General features: G+C 42.2%; 1 protein-coding gene across 1 annotated transcript in view; it reads left to right on the top strand.

Moving 5' to 3' along the window:
* Window positions 1-5792: 5792 nt before the first annotated feature.
* CNGB3 (cyclic nucleotide gated channel subunit beta 3) overlaps window positions 5793-17705 on the top strand; it is a 79652-nt gene continuing 67739 nt past the window's right edge. The window contains exons 1-2 of the mRNA XM_048508482.1: window positions 5793-5971; window positions 11397-11493. Coding sequence (XP_048364439.1) covers window positions 5852-5971; window positions 11397-11493 — 217 coding nt within the window. The 5' untranslated portion in view covers window positions 5793-5851. The remainder of the gene's footprint in view (window positions 5972-11396; window positions 11494-17705) is intronic.

Genomic DNA, 17705 nt, shown 5'->3' on the forward strand with positions numbered 1-17705 from the left:
TCAGCAGCCACAACAAGGATGAAGCTGGCTGGAGAGAGGTGCCTTTCCTTTACCCTTTCTTACCCGGTAAGGAACATCTGTCTGAATTCAGGTATCAGTGGCAACATAAGCTGTACAATGGACTCTGATATACAAAAATAAATGGTCCTTGCTTGAACCCTAGAGTTTGATGTTCTGGTTGTGATTTTTTCACTTCTTATTGAATGCTCTGCCTTAGGAAGAGGGAGAACGAAAACTGTCTCTGTAGATGGTATTATCAGGAAAGGTTCCTTGGACCAAGGCCTATGCTTTTCAGACATAGCACTTCTGTCTGGAGATGGTTTCCGCCTCAATAGGAAAAAAATGTGTTGGGTTTGCTAGCCTGATAAGGAGGACTTTAAACTAAATCATGTGGGGGAGGGAGATAAAAATCCAAAAGCTAATATAATGCCAATAATTGGAGATAAGAACACTAATTATGTGTGGGACTCACTAATTTGCAGGTAAGAAAAGAAATGAAGCACTTGGGACACATAAATCATGGATTCCAACATTTCTACAGTAATGCACAAAAACAATGAGAATAATTACTGTGCTACATTTATAATAGATATGTAATTTAGAACACCTCATTTTAAACTAAATTAGTATTTTTAGTTTTAAATTGTGTGTTTTTAACTTGTTGCATATTTATATTATAATGTACTATTACTGGAAGGTGCCAAAAACATTCAAAAGTCCAATGCACTCAGCACCCTCCCTTTCAAGGGATGATGTGAATCCCTTTAAATAAACAGTTGATATGCAACGTACAAAAAACAAGTCGCAAATCAGGCTCAATTTCTTAAACAGGTTGTTTACCAAATACTTATATAAATAACATAAACTTTCATTTCATTTGTTTCCTTAAAGAACTCAAAAACATTTCATTTTTTTCAAATACCAACAAAGTATATAAGGAAACCAGTTATAGTTCCAGTTCATACAAGTTCAAATTTTTCTTCCTTCAGAAATCCATTCAAAAATTCAACTCTGCCACATAACGAATTTGTAATCCATTCAGAAACATGGGTTGATATTGGCAGAATGCTGCGTACGTGAACCGCCCTTGTGAAAATGCCCTTGCTAAGAATCATGGCTGAATACCTACCTTTGTCAAAATCTTCATTTTGAAGCTCCTTGTGTGTTATATTCACAACAGCTCAGATTGAATGAGTGATAGGATGCAAACTACACATGAAAGTACAGGATCTTCACTTACTCAAAAACACATTTTTGATGATTTTACAAAAAGGAATAGCTTATCTGAAGATTTTTACAACCCTGGAACAATCACAATGTTAAATGGTACACACATGCCCCCCCCCTTCTCCAATGCACTTGGGTTCACTCATGAACTTAGTAATGTTCCTGAATAATGAATTTATGAAAAAAGAATTATCTCAAATAGCAAAGGCATTTAAAGCTAATAAAAAGTTGCAACTAGGAGATTTAAAACTAATGCCAAGTGTAGTGTGCACCAGCGAAGTCATCTTTACAGCTTACATCTCTGCAGACTTAGCTGAGATTGAATATACTAAGCACATATTTTCTTCCACATTGATAAAACTGTGCTCAGAAATAGCTGGAAGCCAGAAGGATTGTTAAGGGGGAAAAGGTATTGTTACAAAAACTCATTTTTATCCCTGAGGATTAGAAATTATGTGATGTTCTTTTCTCTACACTGTTCTGACAATGTGATGTTTCAATCAATAACTGAACAATGATATTATCAAGCTGTTTTATTGTTTCACAGATTCTCTTCCTTGAGCCCTAGGATGTTTAGGGGACCTTACATAAAATCGGTTTTGCTTTAGAAAAGAAAGAGAGCATGCTGTGCTATGCAGCAATCTGTTTATAAAAAGTGTACCCTTCAAAACAAGATATTTGGAGAGTTCCCAGCAACATGAGCAACATTAGACCATAGCCTGCAGCTGCCCACCATACAATTTAAAAGGCCAAGAGCTCTCCCCCACCACACACACAGGCATGACCCCACCAGAAAGCCCCAGTGGCACATAGAATGCTGCCCACAACAGCAACCGATTACCTCTTCCTAGCAGCAGTCAGCCCTCTTCCTCTACACCCAATCACAGTCCCACCCCAGCACTATATAAACTCCAACCAGTATGTCCCATGGTTTAGTATGATGGACTTGCAGCATGGGACTCTGCCTCAGAGCTTTCTGCCATGCATACTTAGGTCACACAGCATTGCGCTATCACTTAGCACCACTCAGAAAGCACTCAGCATGAACACCCAAGGGAGAGCAAAATACATGATATTTCAGAACCCTAACAAGTATTCCATCTCCAGAGGCTCAACCTGAAAAGGTGACCATGCAATGACAGGTGAGTAGCTGCCCATTCAACAATGCTGGGTTTGTAAATATGAGGCAGGCCACCAGGCACTGTGGTCCAAGTCATGCAATGGGGAATAATCCCAGGGAAGTGTATCTGGGAGAGCTGATTATGAGGATGGGTAGGGACACTGGCAGCCCTGTACGAGGCTATTAGCGCCTACCTTTGCCAGGTGGCTCCCTTCCCCCTTGCTGGACAAAAGTTCTACTTGGCCTTACCTTTTCCTTAAAACAGCTGACAGATGTTAGGAAAAGTGTCTTGGGGTTTCCATAGCACCCATAGGCACTATACTGGGGACCCCTGGTCCCACTTCTGGATTTCCCTGAGCTTGGAAAATAGATTTACTCACACTTCAGTGATATCCCTCAGTTCGCCTTTCACTTTCTCTAATATCTAGATGGCTGCAATTCTTTCAGTAGGAAAAAGTGAACCCCCGTATTTGAGCACAAATTTAAGTCTACCCAACAGAGGTAGATTCTCCAGTAGTTTCTGGCCAGATCCTGAGTCATAGGCAGTTCTGGGTTGAGAAAAAATAAACAAATTATTTCTTCCTTCCCCCCCCCCCGCCCCACACACACATCTTTAATGTAATTTGTGGGTTAGGCAGAAGAGTAATTCACTTCTTTCTCAGGGTCAGGAAATTGCAACTAGTTTAGAGTTGCCAACCTCCAAGCGGGGCCTAGAAATCTACCAGAATTATAATTGCTCTCCAAACTATAGAGATCAGTTACTCTAGGGGAAATGGTTGTTTTGGAAGATGGACTCTATAGCACAGGTGTCAAACTTGCAGCCCTCCAGATGTTATGGACTACAGTTCCCATCATCCCCTGCCAGCATCATGCTGGCAGGGGATGATGGGAACTGTAGTCCATAACATCTGGAGGGCCGCAAGTTTGACACCTATGCTCTATAGCCTTGTACCTGAAGTCCTTCCTTTCCCTAAATCCTCTGTTTCCTAGGCTGCACCCCCAGAATCTCTAGTTATTTTCCAACATGGAGTTGGCAATTCTAGACTAGTTGGCAATTCTAGACTAGTTTGTGGTAAGGACCAAAATCAGATGATAAAACCAGATGTGCCTCCTTCCCTTGTGACTATGGTTTCAGTGATGGATCAGAAGATGAAGAATCAGTGGAGGATAAGGGGGAGAAGATGTCTCATTCATCACAAAGGCTGTTGCCTTTCTCATAAGGGAACAGGAGCAAGCAAAGCTTCCTTTGGGGAAAGGTGAGTGGGATGATGGAAAAAGCACTGAAGGAAAGGCTAGAAGTTTCCATCATTCCCTGCTCCAGTGCTTAACGATCAAAAGTGTCTGTTTTTAGCTAGTAGCGAATATTGGCCGGCACCAGTATCTCTGAGAAGCTAATTAGATGAAGTGTACCTGCCTTTCCTCCTGCAACATTAATCTTCTTATTTAACAGCAGGTCATGATGTTCAATTAACTGAAGTGCTTCTAGCATGTTCACTAGATGAGAAATATAACTAAATAGTTATTGTACATAAAAGACAACCAAATATTGAGTCAGGTTAATCGCTTCTATGAAAGGCATTGGTGGATAGAACAAGAGTTGATAGAACAAGAAGTTCCATTTGTAGGAATCTATCTGGTTCATCATGACCTGATTACTGTTTATGAAATGGTAACTTAGAAGGGTTTTCAAAACATTTATTTCATTAGTCACAGCCTAAACCAATATAACATTCATTAGTCACAGATGTCAGTAGTTATTAACAAGTTCCCAAAGGCATTTCCCTGTTAATATCTGTTACATTTCTTTCTCATGCATTTTAATTATGAATTAAAAGCAGCACAAAGAATTATAATGGAAGAAAGCTGAAACAGCCCTGGCAGAGGGGGTCCTTCAAAATGTTTCTCAAGAGCTGCTCTTTTAAAAGACAGCTGAATTGTATTTCACTGCAGATGGCAATATTACATCAAAATAAAAACAGTGTGCCGAAAGGAAATGAGATTACATAAATTCTTCATGAAAAGAATAAATTTGCATTTATTACTCTACATTAGAAAATAAGACACCTGAAAAAAATTAGAAAATAAGATATGTGAAATATGGCAATGTAATTTGATTCTGTGTATAACCCTTGTATAAAATCTCCTTCCTTAATTTAGCAAAGAATAGACATTTAAACAAAAGCTAGGTTACACTAGTTCTCTGACATTCCAGGGTTTTTCTTTTATAAGCTGCACTTTTGGAATACACACACATACACATATACACAATTGTAGAATTCTAAGAAATAAGCTGTCACATGAAGTGATGTTCTACACTGTATATTTAATCTAGTGAGAATGCTACTAACTACAAGAAATTGCAATTTACCTTATGCTAAGCCCTGGTAATGAAATGTAGCCTGTTGACAGAATTGTCTGGAATTTTGAAGGTAAAGAATAAGAATATACACATGCAGAAGAAGATGTACCAGAGTTCCTCCATCTAAACATGGGATTCAAGCCAATGCAAAGAGCTGCATAAAAACATAACTTTGTGAAGACATGGGATAGTCTGTGAGTGCACAAAGTTTATTAGAAAGTAACTTACATGGAGTCAGATCATTGGTTTGTAGAAATTAGGGTTTCCAATCTTCTGGCATGGCCTGAAGATCACCCAGTACTACAACTGATTTCAGACAACAGAGATCAGTGTCCCTAGAGAAAATGACTGCTTGGGAGAGTAAAGTAACCCTTTAGGGTTACTGAAGTACATCAACAAAAACAGATAAGGTTGACATTCTGAATTTGAACTTCCAAAGAGGTTTTTAGAAAGTCTCCCATTAACAGTTGCTGGAGATCCCCAGATTCCCACTTCTGATAAAACTACAATGTATCATGTAGCCTAAAACCCCAACACTGGTTATCATTGTGGCTGAGTAAAATTAATTGAGATTTCCAAAAACAAAAAAGCAGTTATATTTCACCTGGTACATATTAGCATGTTATTTTTTTTCTCTTTAATCTGAATATTTTTGAATGACTCCAAAGACTAACAAAATGAAAAACTTGTTCTAGTACTCTGACATCACTGCACGAGGATCTCAGAGAGGCATTACTTAAATACAGATCTCATGTAATCTATAGTTACAGAGCCATCTTATTCGCCAACTGACCTTGCTCATGTCCCAGTTATATTCTTAAGGCTTGAACTGATGGTAAACAGCAATATTATACTCATGCCAAGAGACATATAAAATAATTGGGGATTCTATTCATTTGTTGATCTGAACTTTGAAAACTCAGGGAACAGTAACTGTAAGTAATTTCACAGTCTATAAAACAAAAGTAACAATAGCCAGAAAAGCAGCTCTGGAAATAACCCAGTCTTTTGCAAGGGGTTACCAAGCACTAAGCAGAACTAAGCCCTGATTAAGTATCTAATTGGCTTGAACAGCAACGGCACAGAAAGCCCATCGCTTTTGATGGTAAGGCTGCAGAGGTTTCAGAACAACTTGGGAGGCAAAAATGTTTAATACATTTAAAATAAAATTCAGCCAAATGTTGCCAACTCCATCAGTGGACAAAGTGTCGAAAGACCGAACTCCTCCAAGCTCACCAGCTCCACCTCAGGGACGTCCAGGTCAGGTAGGTCTCCACAGGTGATTTTTTTTTATGTGCTGGCATTATTTTGTTTCAAAAAATTGAAGAGATTAGTGTATGCTACAAATAACAATCATTCAAAAATGTAATATCAAAATGAAATTTAAACACACTCAATGAAAAGTAGTATTTGGTTCACTTTTAATTTGGGTTTTTTTTCTCGTTAATATTGTATATTATATTATGTGTTATTCTTGACATATTATTTCCAAAACTAGACACAGGCTGATTTGGATCTCACACAACGCGTGATTGGTGTTTGGAATATGCTGCCACAGGAGGTGGTGATGGCCACTAACCTGGATAGCTTTAAAAAGGGCTTGGACAGATTCATGGAGGAGAAGTCAATCTATGACTACCAATCTTGATCCTCCTTGATTTGAGATTGCACATGCCTTAGCAGACCAGGTGCTCGGGAGCAGCAGCAGCAGAAGGCCTTTGCTTTCACATCCTGCATGCAAGCTCCCAAAGGCACCTGGCGGGCCACTGCGAGTAGCAGAGTGCTGGACTAGATGGACTCTGGTCTGATCCAGCAGGCTCTTTCTTATGTTCTTATGGATGCATTGGATAGAAAAATTCAGAAACTTAAGACAATGCACAACTCATTATATCCACATAGTGATACCAATAGACTATACCTGCCCTGGAGATCTGGTGGCAGAGGGTTACTGCAAGTAAAGCAGAGGAGAAACATGCCCTGGCAAATGATGTGAATGAAAGTCAAAAACAGGCATTGATTGAAGCGAAGAACAGAAATTTACAGAAAGCCCAGCAAACCAAACAGGAATACAGAAAAAATATGATTAAAACAAGGACTGAAAGCTGGCACAACAAAGCATTGCACTGACTAGGGTTGGAGATTCGAGTAAACCGAATCTCAGATTCGGTCCGAATCTGGCCAATTCGGACAAATTCGGGTCACATGGGGCCCGAATGCTTGATGACTAAATCTGGGCCGATCCGAATGCCTGGAATTCGGATCGGCACCCTGCATATTCGGGCTTTGGCCCCACTGCTGCTGGCAGAAGTCTAAAAAAAAAAACACACCGCAGGCTTCCCCTTCTCCCTCCCTCCCAGTCCGGAAAAAAAGACTCACCGTCACCAACGCACCAGCTTCTCCGTCCCCCTCCCTCCCAGTCCAGCAAAAAAAGATTTAAAAAGACTCACCCCCACTGCCGCTGCTAGGAATATCACACACACACACACACACACACACACACACACACACACACACACACACACACACACACACACACACGAGGCTTCCCCGTCCTCCTTCGTCCCAGTCCAGCAAAACAGATGAAGACTCACTCTTGCTGCCACGAGTATAACACACACACACACATATACGAGGCTTCCCCGTCCTCCTTCGTCCCAGTCCAGCAAAACAGATGAAGACTCACTCTTGCTGCCACGCGTATAACACACACACACACATATACGAGGCTTCCCCGTCCTCCTTCGTCCCAGTCCAGCAAAACAGATGAAGACTCACTCCTACTGCCACGAGTCTCTCTCTCTCTCTCTCTCTCTCTCTCACACACACACACACACACACACACACACACACACACACACACACACACACGAGGCTTCCCCGTCCTCCTTTGTCCCAGTCCAGCAGAAAACAGAAAAAGAAAAAGAAAGACTCACACTTGCTGCTGCACGGGGCTTGGGAAATGTAAACAAAACTTTTCCAAAGCCCACGTGCACCAGCTGAGAGAAACGGAGTGAATTTGCGGGTTTTCAAAACATTTACAAGCCTCATGGGGCAGCTGGGGGGGATTTGCCAATCCATCCCTCTCAGCCTACCCACAAGGATTGTAAACGTTTTTTTAAAAAACCCTGCAAATCCACCTATCTCTCAGCTGGTGCACTGGGGCTTTGGAAGAGTTTTGTTTACATTTTCCAAGCCCCCTGCATCAGCTGAGAGAAAAGGGGAGCATTTGCATGGGGTTTTAAAAAAACTTTTACAAGCCCTAAACCTCAAGCCACATGTCTGACCAAAACAATCACTCAGCACATGCTCCCTGGCGCATCAGTGGCGCAAAAACCTACCTAAAAACCAGAAATTTTTAAGGATCCACAGGATTTTTGCACTAAGTTACCACAAAACCATCATCACATCACAGCTTCAGCCCTTAGCCACATGCCTGACCAAAACAATCACTCAGCACATGCTCCCTGGCGCATCAGTGGCGCAAAAACCTACCTAAAAACCAGAAATTTTTAAGGATCCACAGGATTTTTGCACTAAGTTACCACAAAACCACCATCACATCACAGCTTCAGCCCTTAGCCACATGCCTGACCAAAACAATCACTCAGCACATGCTCCCTGGCGCATCAGTGGCGCAAAACCTACCTAAAACCCAGAAATTTTTAAGGATCCACTGGATTTTTTGCACTAAGTTACTACAAAACCACCATCACATCACAGCCTCAGCCCTTAGCCACATGTCTGACCAAAACAATCACTCAGCACATGCTCCCTGGCGCACCAGTGGTGCAAAAACCTACCTAAAAACAGGGTTGTTCAAGGATCCTCAGGATTTCGACTCTAAGTCACCCCAAAACCACCACTACTTCATAGCAAAAGACCTTAGACACATGTCTGCACAAAACAATCACAGATACCACGCTCCGTGGAAATGCAGTGGCACAAAAACATGGTTAAAAGCATGGATCCTCATGGATCCACATGATTTTTGCACTAACTAACCCCTAAAACACAATTACATCACAGCGCAAGGACTTAGACACATGTTTGAATGCAACAATCACTCCTCCCATGCTCCATGCGCCGCAGTAAAATCTGCTTGAAATTTCTGAGGAGTGCCTGCAGGGGGCGCATTTAAAACATATCGGCACCAACATTTCAGGGTATCATCAGGAGACTGTCCTGATGATATCCCCCAAGTTTGGTGCAGTTTGGTTCATGGGGGCCAAAGTTATGGACTTCCAAAGGGGGTGGCCCATCCCCATTGTTTCCAGTGGGAGCTAATAGAAGATAACGGCTACCCCTTTGAGAGTTCATAACTTTGGCCCCCATGAACCAAACTGCACCAAACTTGGGGAGTGTCATCAGGACAGTCTCCTGATGATACCCTGAAATTATGATGCCAATATGTCTAAAAATGCATCCCCTGCACGCACACCCAGAAATTTCCCCACGATTCTTTGTTCTGCAGTGACTTAGCTGCATTGCTGTCAATGTGGAATTTCTGTTGGAGGGCTGTGGGGTGCACATGTCTGAATGTACAGTCACAAAACTTTCAGGGTATCTTCAGAAGAGTCTCTGGATGGCACTATCCAGGTTTGGGGAATTTTGCTTCAGGGGGGTTCAAGTCTATGGGAACCAAAAAGGATTGGGCTCATCTCCCGCTGCCCCCTGAAGCAAAGTTCCCCAAACCTGGATGGTGTCATCCAGAGATTCTCCTTAAGATATCATGGAAGTTTTGTGACTGTACATTCAGACATGTGCACCCCACAGCCCTCCAACAGAAATTCCACATTGACAGCAATGCAGCTAAGTCACTGCAGAACAAAGAATCGTGGGGAAACTTTTGGGGGTGCCTGCAGGGGGTGCATTTTTAGACATATTGGCACCAAAATTTCAGGGTATCATCTGGAGACTATCCTGATGACACCCCCCAGGTTTGGTGCAGTTTGGTTCATGGGGGCCAAAGTTATGGTCTCTCAAAGGGGTAGCCACCATCTCCTTAGCTCCCATTGGAAACAATGGGGGATAGGGGCACCCTTTTGGGGGGTCAATAACTTTGCACCTCCTGAACCAAAATTCACCAAACTTGGAGAGAATCATCAGGACTGTCTTCGGATGATATCCTGAAAGTTTGGTGCCGCTAGCTTTAAAAATGCGCCCCCTGCAGGCCAGAAAGTGTAAAAACACCCAAAAATTACAAAAAAATTAAAACAGACCCAATTTTTTCGGATTTACCCGAATTTTCGGGCATATCCGAATCAGCTATAAGTCGGATTCGGGCATACAGATAATTTTATGCCCCAAAACAGCCCAAATCCGAATTTTACCGAATTTTTTGGGTATCGACCAACCCTAGCACTGACAATTTCTGGAGAAAATCAAGGACAAGGTGGACAAAGAAAAGACCTAGCTGTCGTTAACAACTGGTTATTGTTATTGTTTCAATTTATACCCTGCTTTCCCCACCAGGCAGGCTCAGAGTGGCTAACAAATTAGGTATAAATACAGTCTTTACCACTAATAGAAGACAAGGGTGGATGTTAAATATGTTATTCTTTCCTTTTTAAATGTAGATATCTTTATCTACACAGACAAAATGCACCATTAAGACATCTGAGCTGGAAGTAACTGGATGGCACATAACACACACGCACACACACACACATCCATTTTATACCTGAAATAGTAGATACAGTATAATCAGGACCTAGAGGTAAGCTAGAACTAGTTTATGGGGGAAATGTTCAATTGACTATTTTGAAAAGGAATGTTATTCATATGCCTCAGTATGTCCTAGTTTTAGCCTTCCCTTCATCTTTCATCTACATTTCACACTGTTTCAAATCTGAACACTTGTTTAACCAGACTGACAAAAGTTGATGATACTCATGTACCTCTTGGAACAATTTGTACACCCTTGCATTTCTATATAATTCTCCCCTTCTCTCCATCTAGTCTTCCTTCCTTCCCCCACCCCTAGTGGCTAGAGTATTGGGAATTCTGTCTTTCTTAAGGAAGTCAGCTTTTTTTTAAAAAAAAAAAAAACCCTGGCCTTTAAGGACAAAGCCATTCAGAGAACATTATAATTGTCTGAACTTGATGCTACTATAGCATAGATCCGGGGGGGGGGGGATTTTCTGAGTCAAAGTTATAGGAAGAAAAGAGGCCATCTTTCCGGCTAAATAAAATTCAAATCTGCATTTTTTGCAGCTGCATTAGAATATATTACCAATATATGGACCTGAATTCAATCAAGAATGCTTAAATAGTTTTGGGGGGTCTAAATAAAAACTTTTATTTTGGGTACTCAGCATGTTTGCCAATTTAAATTTTTAATTTGTAATGTGACTTTATCATCTTGAAATAATTGCGGGGGGGGGGGGCAGAGTAGTTTAATGATCACCACAAGAGCCGCCTATTAAGATGCTGCATAGTTTGTTTCCTGTGGAAACAGGAAGAATCAGTTCTTCCTGGGATTCTTTCAGCCTGGAGGCATCTATGTGTACTCAAAAAGGACCATAGAATCACCTCTCTGGCTATGTATACCAGCTTGAAATTAGTTTCTATTCTTTCAGTTGTGTTACACCTAGCAAAAATAAAATCATACACCTCAGTCTGATTAGCATATATTTTTTTCTGTGACTAAAAGCATAGTTAATCATGCCTGAATGCTTTTTGTGTTCTTAGACGCCTTCTGCTATTCCGTTAAAGAAAGGAAATAGCACAAATGATCCTCCCAAGCAAAAGAGAAAAGATGCTGCACCCCCTGCACCTGAGAAGCAAGGTTAGTAATATGCATATCCCCAAAATATAAGTTATGTTTTGAGTAATGGAGCGTGGTAGAACTATGCAAGTCTTCTTAAGCACCATACAAATCTTCTCAACCTTGGCAAGAAAAAGAGGAACATCCATCTTTTCCCTTCAGAACACTAATAGTTGTCCTAGAAAGTGGCATCCAATACGGTGAAGCTGTGTTCCACCTAAAAAGCATCTCCAACCCACACTATGGCTCTGGGCAGCTACTGTTTCTATCTTTAAAATGCTTAAAAAGATGCAATCACAGAACCCTCAGAGTCTTGCATATTAGACTTCAGGTAGGGTTCACTTGATTAAGTTTCCTCCCCACAAAAATCATTGGCTTAGATCCTGGCAACAGCTCTCAACAATTGTTGAGCAACCTGGATTGCTTAGTTGTTGTCGAAGGCACCAACTGTGCGTGGTATTGCTATGCGTCAATTTCTTCCTGAAAGGGTTCATTTCCCAGGTTACAAACCATTATACAACCTCGGTATTCTTTCCTGGCTATCAGTTTCTGAAGAGCAAGGGCATTTGACTAGGTGGTGCTTTCAAACAGATGCATGCATTTTGCATTTAACTGTATTATATATCGTCCTTGACAGTATATTTGACTATTGAGAAATAGGTTGTCAGCATCCACTCATCCACTCTCTCCCAGTAATTTGCAATGTTCAGAAAGCAGCATCTACAATCATGGGGAAGAAGCTTATGCATTGTCACTGGCTCTGCATGTATGTGCTGTGCTCATAAGTTCAGTTAACATATGGAGGCAGAGAGGCCAGCATGCGCATGCCCACTTCCTTCTCCAGGCATTCATCCAATGCCCAGAAGGGCCACATGCATACAAGGCTACTGTCTACTCTGATAGGCAGCATCTGTCCACTGTCTTCCATATCACATATTTGCTGAGATGCCAGAGATTGAACCTGCAACCTTCCTTCACATGCAAAGCAGATACTCTGACAATCAGGCACAACCTTCCTCTAAGAGGAAGAGAAGGTCAGACCATTGTACTGTATTGTGAAGTTGCCTTTGGGCAGATGCTATAATGCCTGGGTGGCAGTTCTCAAGTTTTGTCTTCCAAAGATTAAAATTATTATTTCAAGCTTCAACACTCTTTGCACAAAATAGAAAAACTGGGCCATTTCAAAGCCTCACCCCCACCCTGCTGGCACAGTCTAAATGTTAAATTCAATTCACTTTTGACATCAGGAGTTCTTGGGCAGTAGAAGTTTCATTCCCTCTGGAGTCTTATAAGACTTCAGTGAACTCCAAGGCAACCTTAAACCCATAAAACCAAATGTTCATTCTTCTCTTGGATATGAAATCCTTGTATTATATAAAACTAGCAGTACAGCCCATTATGCTGAACAATACAATGGGCTCTAGACAGCTTTTAATGGGTTAATAGAGCCCACTAAGGGGGCCAATCCCTGCTGCCTTTCTTCCTCTTGGCCACTCTTTTCACCTGTTGTTCCTGTTCTTCTCTGCCTGTCACTCTCCATCCTGCTATCTTCCATAGACACCCCCTTTTGCAAAGCTGGTTCCTGGCTTTTGCAAAAGTGGGGGGAGCCAGCAGGGTGCCTATGAAGATGGGGGTAGTTCTCTCCATCTCCATAGGCACTGCTCCCATCCCTGGCAGTTTAGGTGTGTGAGCAGTGATGTACCACCAGGTGCATCCCCCTCATGACAAAATGGTGTGCACCTGAGCCGCACACCGTAGTGCCCCACCCCATCCTGGATTCTCTGCAGGCTGGCTTCTGCCCTCCCCAGGTCTTGGGGAGAGCAGGAGCCAGTCTGCAGGGATGCTTAAGGGCTCTGTAGTGGGCGGCGTTGGCACCCCACCCTCCCAGGCTCCCTGCAGGCCGGCTTCTGCCCTTTCCCCTGAGCCCCACCCTCCCTGCTGGCTCCCATAAATGGGGCGTGGGGAGCCAGGTGTGGGGGGTGCAGGGAGGCGGTCATGCCTCCGAGGTGCCATTTAGGCTCCAGGCACCACTGTGTGTGAGCAGTTGAGTGGGCAGCAAACAACTTCCTTCCTTCTTTCCCTCATCCTCCATCACTCCCTGGTGCAAAGAGGCCTGGCAGAACACCATCATAACACACCCCTGTTTGCTATCTGTAGTACCCAGTCTTCCTCAGGAGTATCCCACCCCCTCTCCCATGAACAAAACTGGTGTTGCGCTGTATGGCATAGGGCAGAGAGGCCTGACAGATGCTACTTCTATCAGCCGATTTATTTATTATAGTGAAATGGTTTCAGAAAGTTTGTAAAATATTGCAACAAGTGTTTGATACACTGCATACAAAATAATATCATTGCAGTGACTGAGAAAGTTTTGTTGATTCCTGCATCTTCTTCAACTCAGGGCAGCTGTCAAGATAGAAAACAGTTGAGAAATTCTGGGAACAAATAATCAGGGAATAGAAATTTAGCACTTCACACTTGTCTGTACTGATTATTTCAATGCACTTGTTCATGTTTCTTCCAATTATGTAATTACTTTTTAAAGTGACATGAGTCCCATGGTAGTAGCAGAGTCTACTCAGCTTAAGGTAAAAATCAGAGTTAAGTAGAAAATATAGATCTGAATAAGAGAATTAGTGACAGCAGTCCCTATGTGATGGTAACTTTCCAGTTTATAAAAACACCTGTCTGTTTGTACACTAAAATGATTGCGAGAGTAGTGCCCATTGCCACAATGATGCACATTGATATGTTTCTTGGCATTCACATGCTGCCCTTTTTCCTGATCTGTTTTGCTTGTCAGCTTCCCTTCTTCCATTTGTTCCATTCCCATTCTTTTCTACTGTGTCTGCCTAGAAGTGGTCCCACCCCCACTGCCAGAATAACCCCCAGACTTACCCAAAAATCACAGGATTACCACCTGGGTACCGCAGTGCCAGTAAGCAGAAAGGCTGCAACAGTCACTATTAAGGTTCCAGCTCAGTTATACCCACCAGCTGTCAAGCCAGTCAGGACAACAGCATCAAAAAGGAGGGATGCTTCCACAGTAGTAATTCAATCCACTTCAATCACTTCAAGTAATTCAATCCACTTCAATCACTACCAATAGCTGTTGGCAGTTTAGCCCAAGGGTGTCCAATGCTGGCCTTCCAGATGTTACTGGACTATGATTCCCATCAGCCAATTGGCCGTTCTGGCAGGGGCTGATGGGAATCATAGTCCATTAACATCTGGAAGTGTCGCACACCCCTGGTTTCACTCACCCAGGGCAATGGGAAAAGAAAAGAGGTTGCAGGTGAAGCCTAAGATGAAGCCAGCTTGTATCACAAGGGGGCACGTGTTGGTTCGTAGCCTTAGTTCACGTGCCTCTGTTTGGGTTTCTTGTAAGTTAGATTCCTCAGTGCCATCTGAGAAGGGCTGTCTACACACCAGGAGCGGTGATAAACTGTAATTTTAAAAGGTTAGCGTAAAATCCCCAACTGTGGACCAAGGTATTCCTCCGCTCTGAAAATCCAGCCATTCAAATATGAGCAGCTGCTGATCTTGCCCATTGCAAGGGTAACACCTTCAAAAGACCTTGCTCAGCAAAGTTGTTGTTGTGAAATATATTGGGAGAGGTAGAGATGTGGATCCTAGATTGTGATGGGCCTTGTGGGCGACAGTCTCAGCACCCTGAACAGGCCCCAGTAACTTATCAAAAGTCAATGGAGTCACTGTAAGGATAGGTGTTAGAAGGGTTTTTAACCAAGTTATCATACAGAATTCTGCTAGCCTTATTACACACAAGTATCACTGATTCATCACTTTCATACTTTCACAGTGCAATCCTATCTCAAGTTATTGCAGTTTAAACCTACTGAAAATGCATACATGAACATGAGTCATTTCATCATGTAATCACAGTTGTGGGCATCAGTACACAGGTGGTTGCACTTTTCACACAAATCCTGCTGGAATGTGACAAAAATATGGCAATGTGGATTCTACTTGATTGAGGTTGCACACCCAGTTAGCAAATCCCAAAGAATTTTAAAAGCTTAAGGATTAAAATACAGGATTTGCTACTCCAATGAATACTCAATGAACATAGCATTTCAGCACCATAGCTTAGTAAACAGTGCTTGTCAGTGAAAATGGCCCATTGAGAATAACCTAATGCTTCATCATCTTGTCTTGGACACTCATCACTGATTCTGTTTTCACATCAGAAAGTCAAAATCTTATGGTTTCCAAAAAAAGGTGTATGTATTGTCATTAAAGATTAGTCAGAGCTTGACTAGTTTTAATAAACTCGCTTACTCTTCTTCAGCTATGAAAAGCTAAGATGTAGGAAGCTAATCCATATTTATAATGGTTGCTTCTGTTCCGTGCATATGTGCAATTTCCCCCACACACACACAAACATTTCACAGATCTTTGGTTTGTCTAATCCATGAAAAAGAATATTAGGCTACTATCCAAACTAGTGGCAAATTAAAAGAGGAGTCATGGGAGCTGCATCATGCCAGCTTCACAGCTTCCATGAAAGAATTACTGCAGCTTTTGTATTCCCAGGACCTCCAATCACAGCCAATGAGGTCACAAGCAAGAAAGTGCAAAAAGTATAGTCTTGAAGGTATAATCCCCACAAGAATGGGCAGCTCTTTTGAACATTCTCCATCTACAGAAGCGGTATATTCTAGCCTAAGTTATGTTACATGCTCTTCTATCTGATGACAACTAGACTTTGCAGTATGCAGTGTCCAAATCTTTCCTTTTAAATACCTTTTGTTCACCAAATGTATTTAAAGACATTTGAATCCTGCCTTCCACTCAATTGGGGATCTCAATTATCAGTTAAAAAGATGTAAAACCAGTACAAATGTTAAACTGCAGCACTTAAAAGAAAACCAAAGATGGGTCAATCAGGGAATGCCAGATAAAGCAACAGTCTTCAGCTGCAGGCAGAAGACCAAAATGGGGGAGGGAATCACTTTGGAATCCCAGATAGTTCAATGCCACAACTGAGAATGTCCCTTCTCACATTGCCACCCATAAAGGTGACGAAGGCCCTTGATCCCAAAAATTATGGTAATAGTTGGTTAGGTTCATATTGGAGTAAATGGTCCTTAAGCACGTAGGCTCCAAGTCTTACAGAACTTCAAAGGACCTGTATGGTCAACTGAAGTGATATGGTGTTTATGGCCTGGGGGGATTTACTGGCAGCAAAATGCCGGTCTGAATTGGGATTACAGGCAATGTCTTTTTGCCTAAATGTCAACATACTCCTGCATTGGCAGTAACATGATGATGTTACTTCCAGTGCATTTTGGAAATAGCATCACCACATTGCTAGCAATGCTGGCCTAGGCCTCCTTTAGCTCCAGACGAGCCAGGCCATCAGGCCAAAAAAAAAAGAAAAGAAAAAAGACAGGTGTAAGAAGACAGGGCAGGCTGTTGAATTTGTGCAGTAATTACACATGTCCCATTTAAGGTGCCAAATGTGTCAGGATCTGTCGGCCCCTGCAATAACCAGACTCTTGAGTTCAGAAACTGATTTATTGCTAGGATATCACAAACAGTTTGCCAGCAGGCTTTGCTGGAACTGAGTTTCACTACAGCATTCTTTGATTAATATATTTTCCTCATACTTCCCTCCAGCCCCCACCCTCAGGATCACTAACAGCATTCCCAGTAGTGCAGAGTTCCCAAAGTCACCCCAGAGATAAGGCAGGTTCTGGCTAAAGGATGAGAAAATTACTGTGCGCCTAAAGCAAAGGAAAACAAGCCAGAGGACCCCACATAGCCACTTGTTCCCATTCCCACCTACCCCCAATTGGGTTCATGGCAAGAACCAGGGATGAGCTGAAATAGTAACAGGTCTTAACAGGGTCTTGACAAAATGGCAAGCCAGGGAAGAAGTTCCAGGTTCCCTCCAGGCAGTAGAGAAAAGGCATGGGAAGAGGGGAGCATCTGAGGACTTTTGCTGAATCTTGGAGCCTGGCCTGGGCCATGGAGGTAATGGGGGTAAACAGGATGAATGCTGGACCCTTGGATCCCTACAGTTGTGCTTTATTAGTGGTGTCATTCAGGACTAGCAGAAATATGATGCTGATATGTTCTAGCGATATGTTCTTGTGATCCTGAGCCATCTTACCAGAGTTTATGATTTGAGAGGCAGCCACTAAGAATAGCCCCAGATTTTTTCCTTTTTTTCCTAAACATGTTCCTTTTATTTTAGTACTGTGTATATA

The sequence above is a fragment of the Sphaerodactylus townsendi genome, linkage group LG09 (assembly GCF_021028975.2).
Source record: "Sphaerodactylus townsendi isolate TG3544 linkage group LG09, MPM_Stown_v2.3, whole genome shotgun sequence".
In the NCBI taxonomy this organism is placed as follows: Eukaryota; Metazoa; Chordata; class Lepidosauria; order Squamata; family Sphaerodactylidae; genus Sphaerodactylus; species Sphaerodactylus townsendi.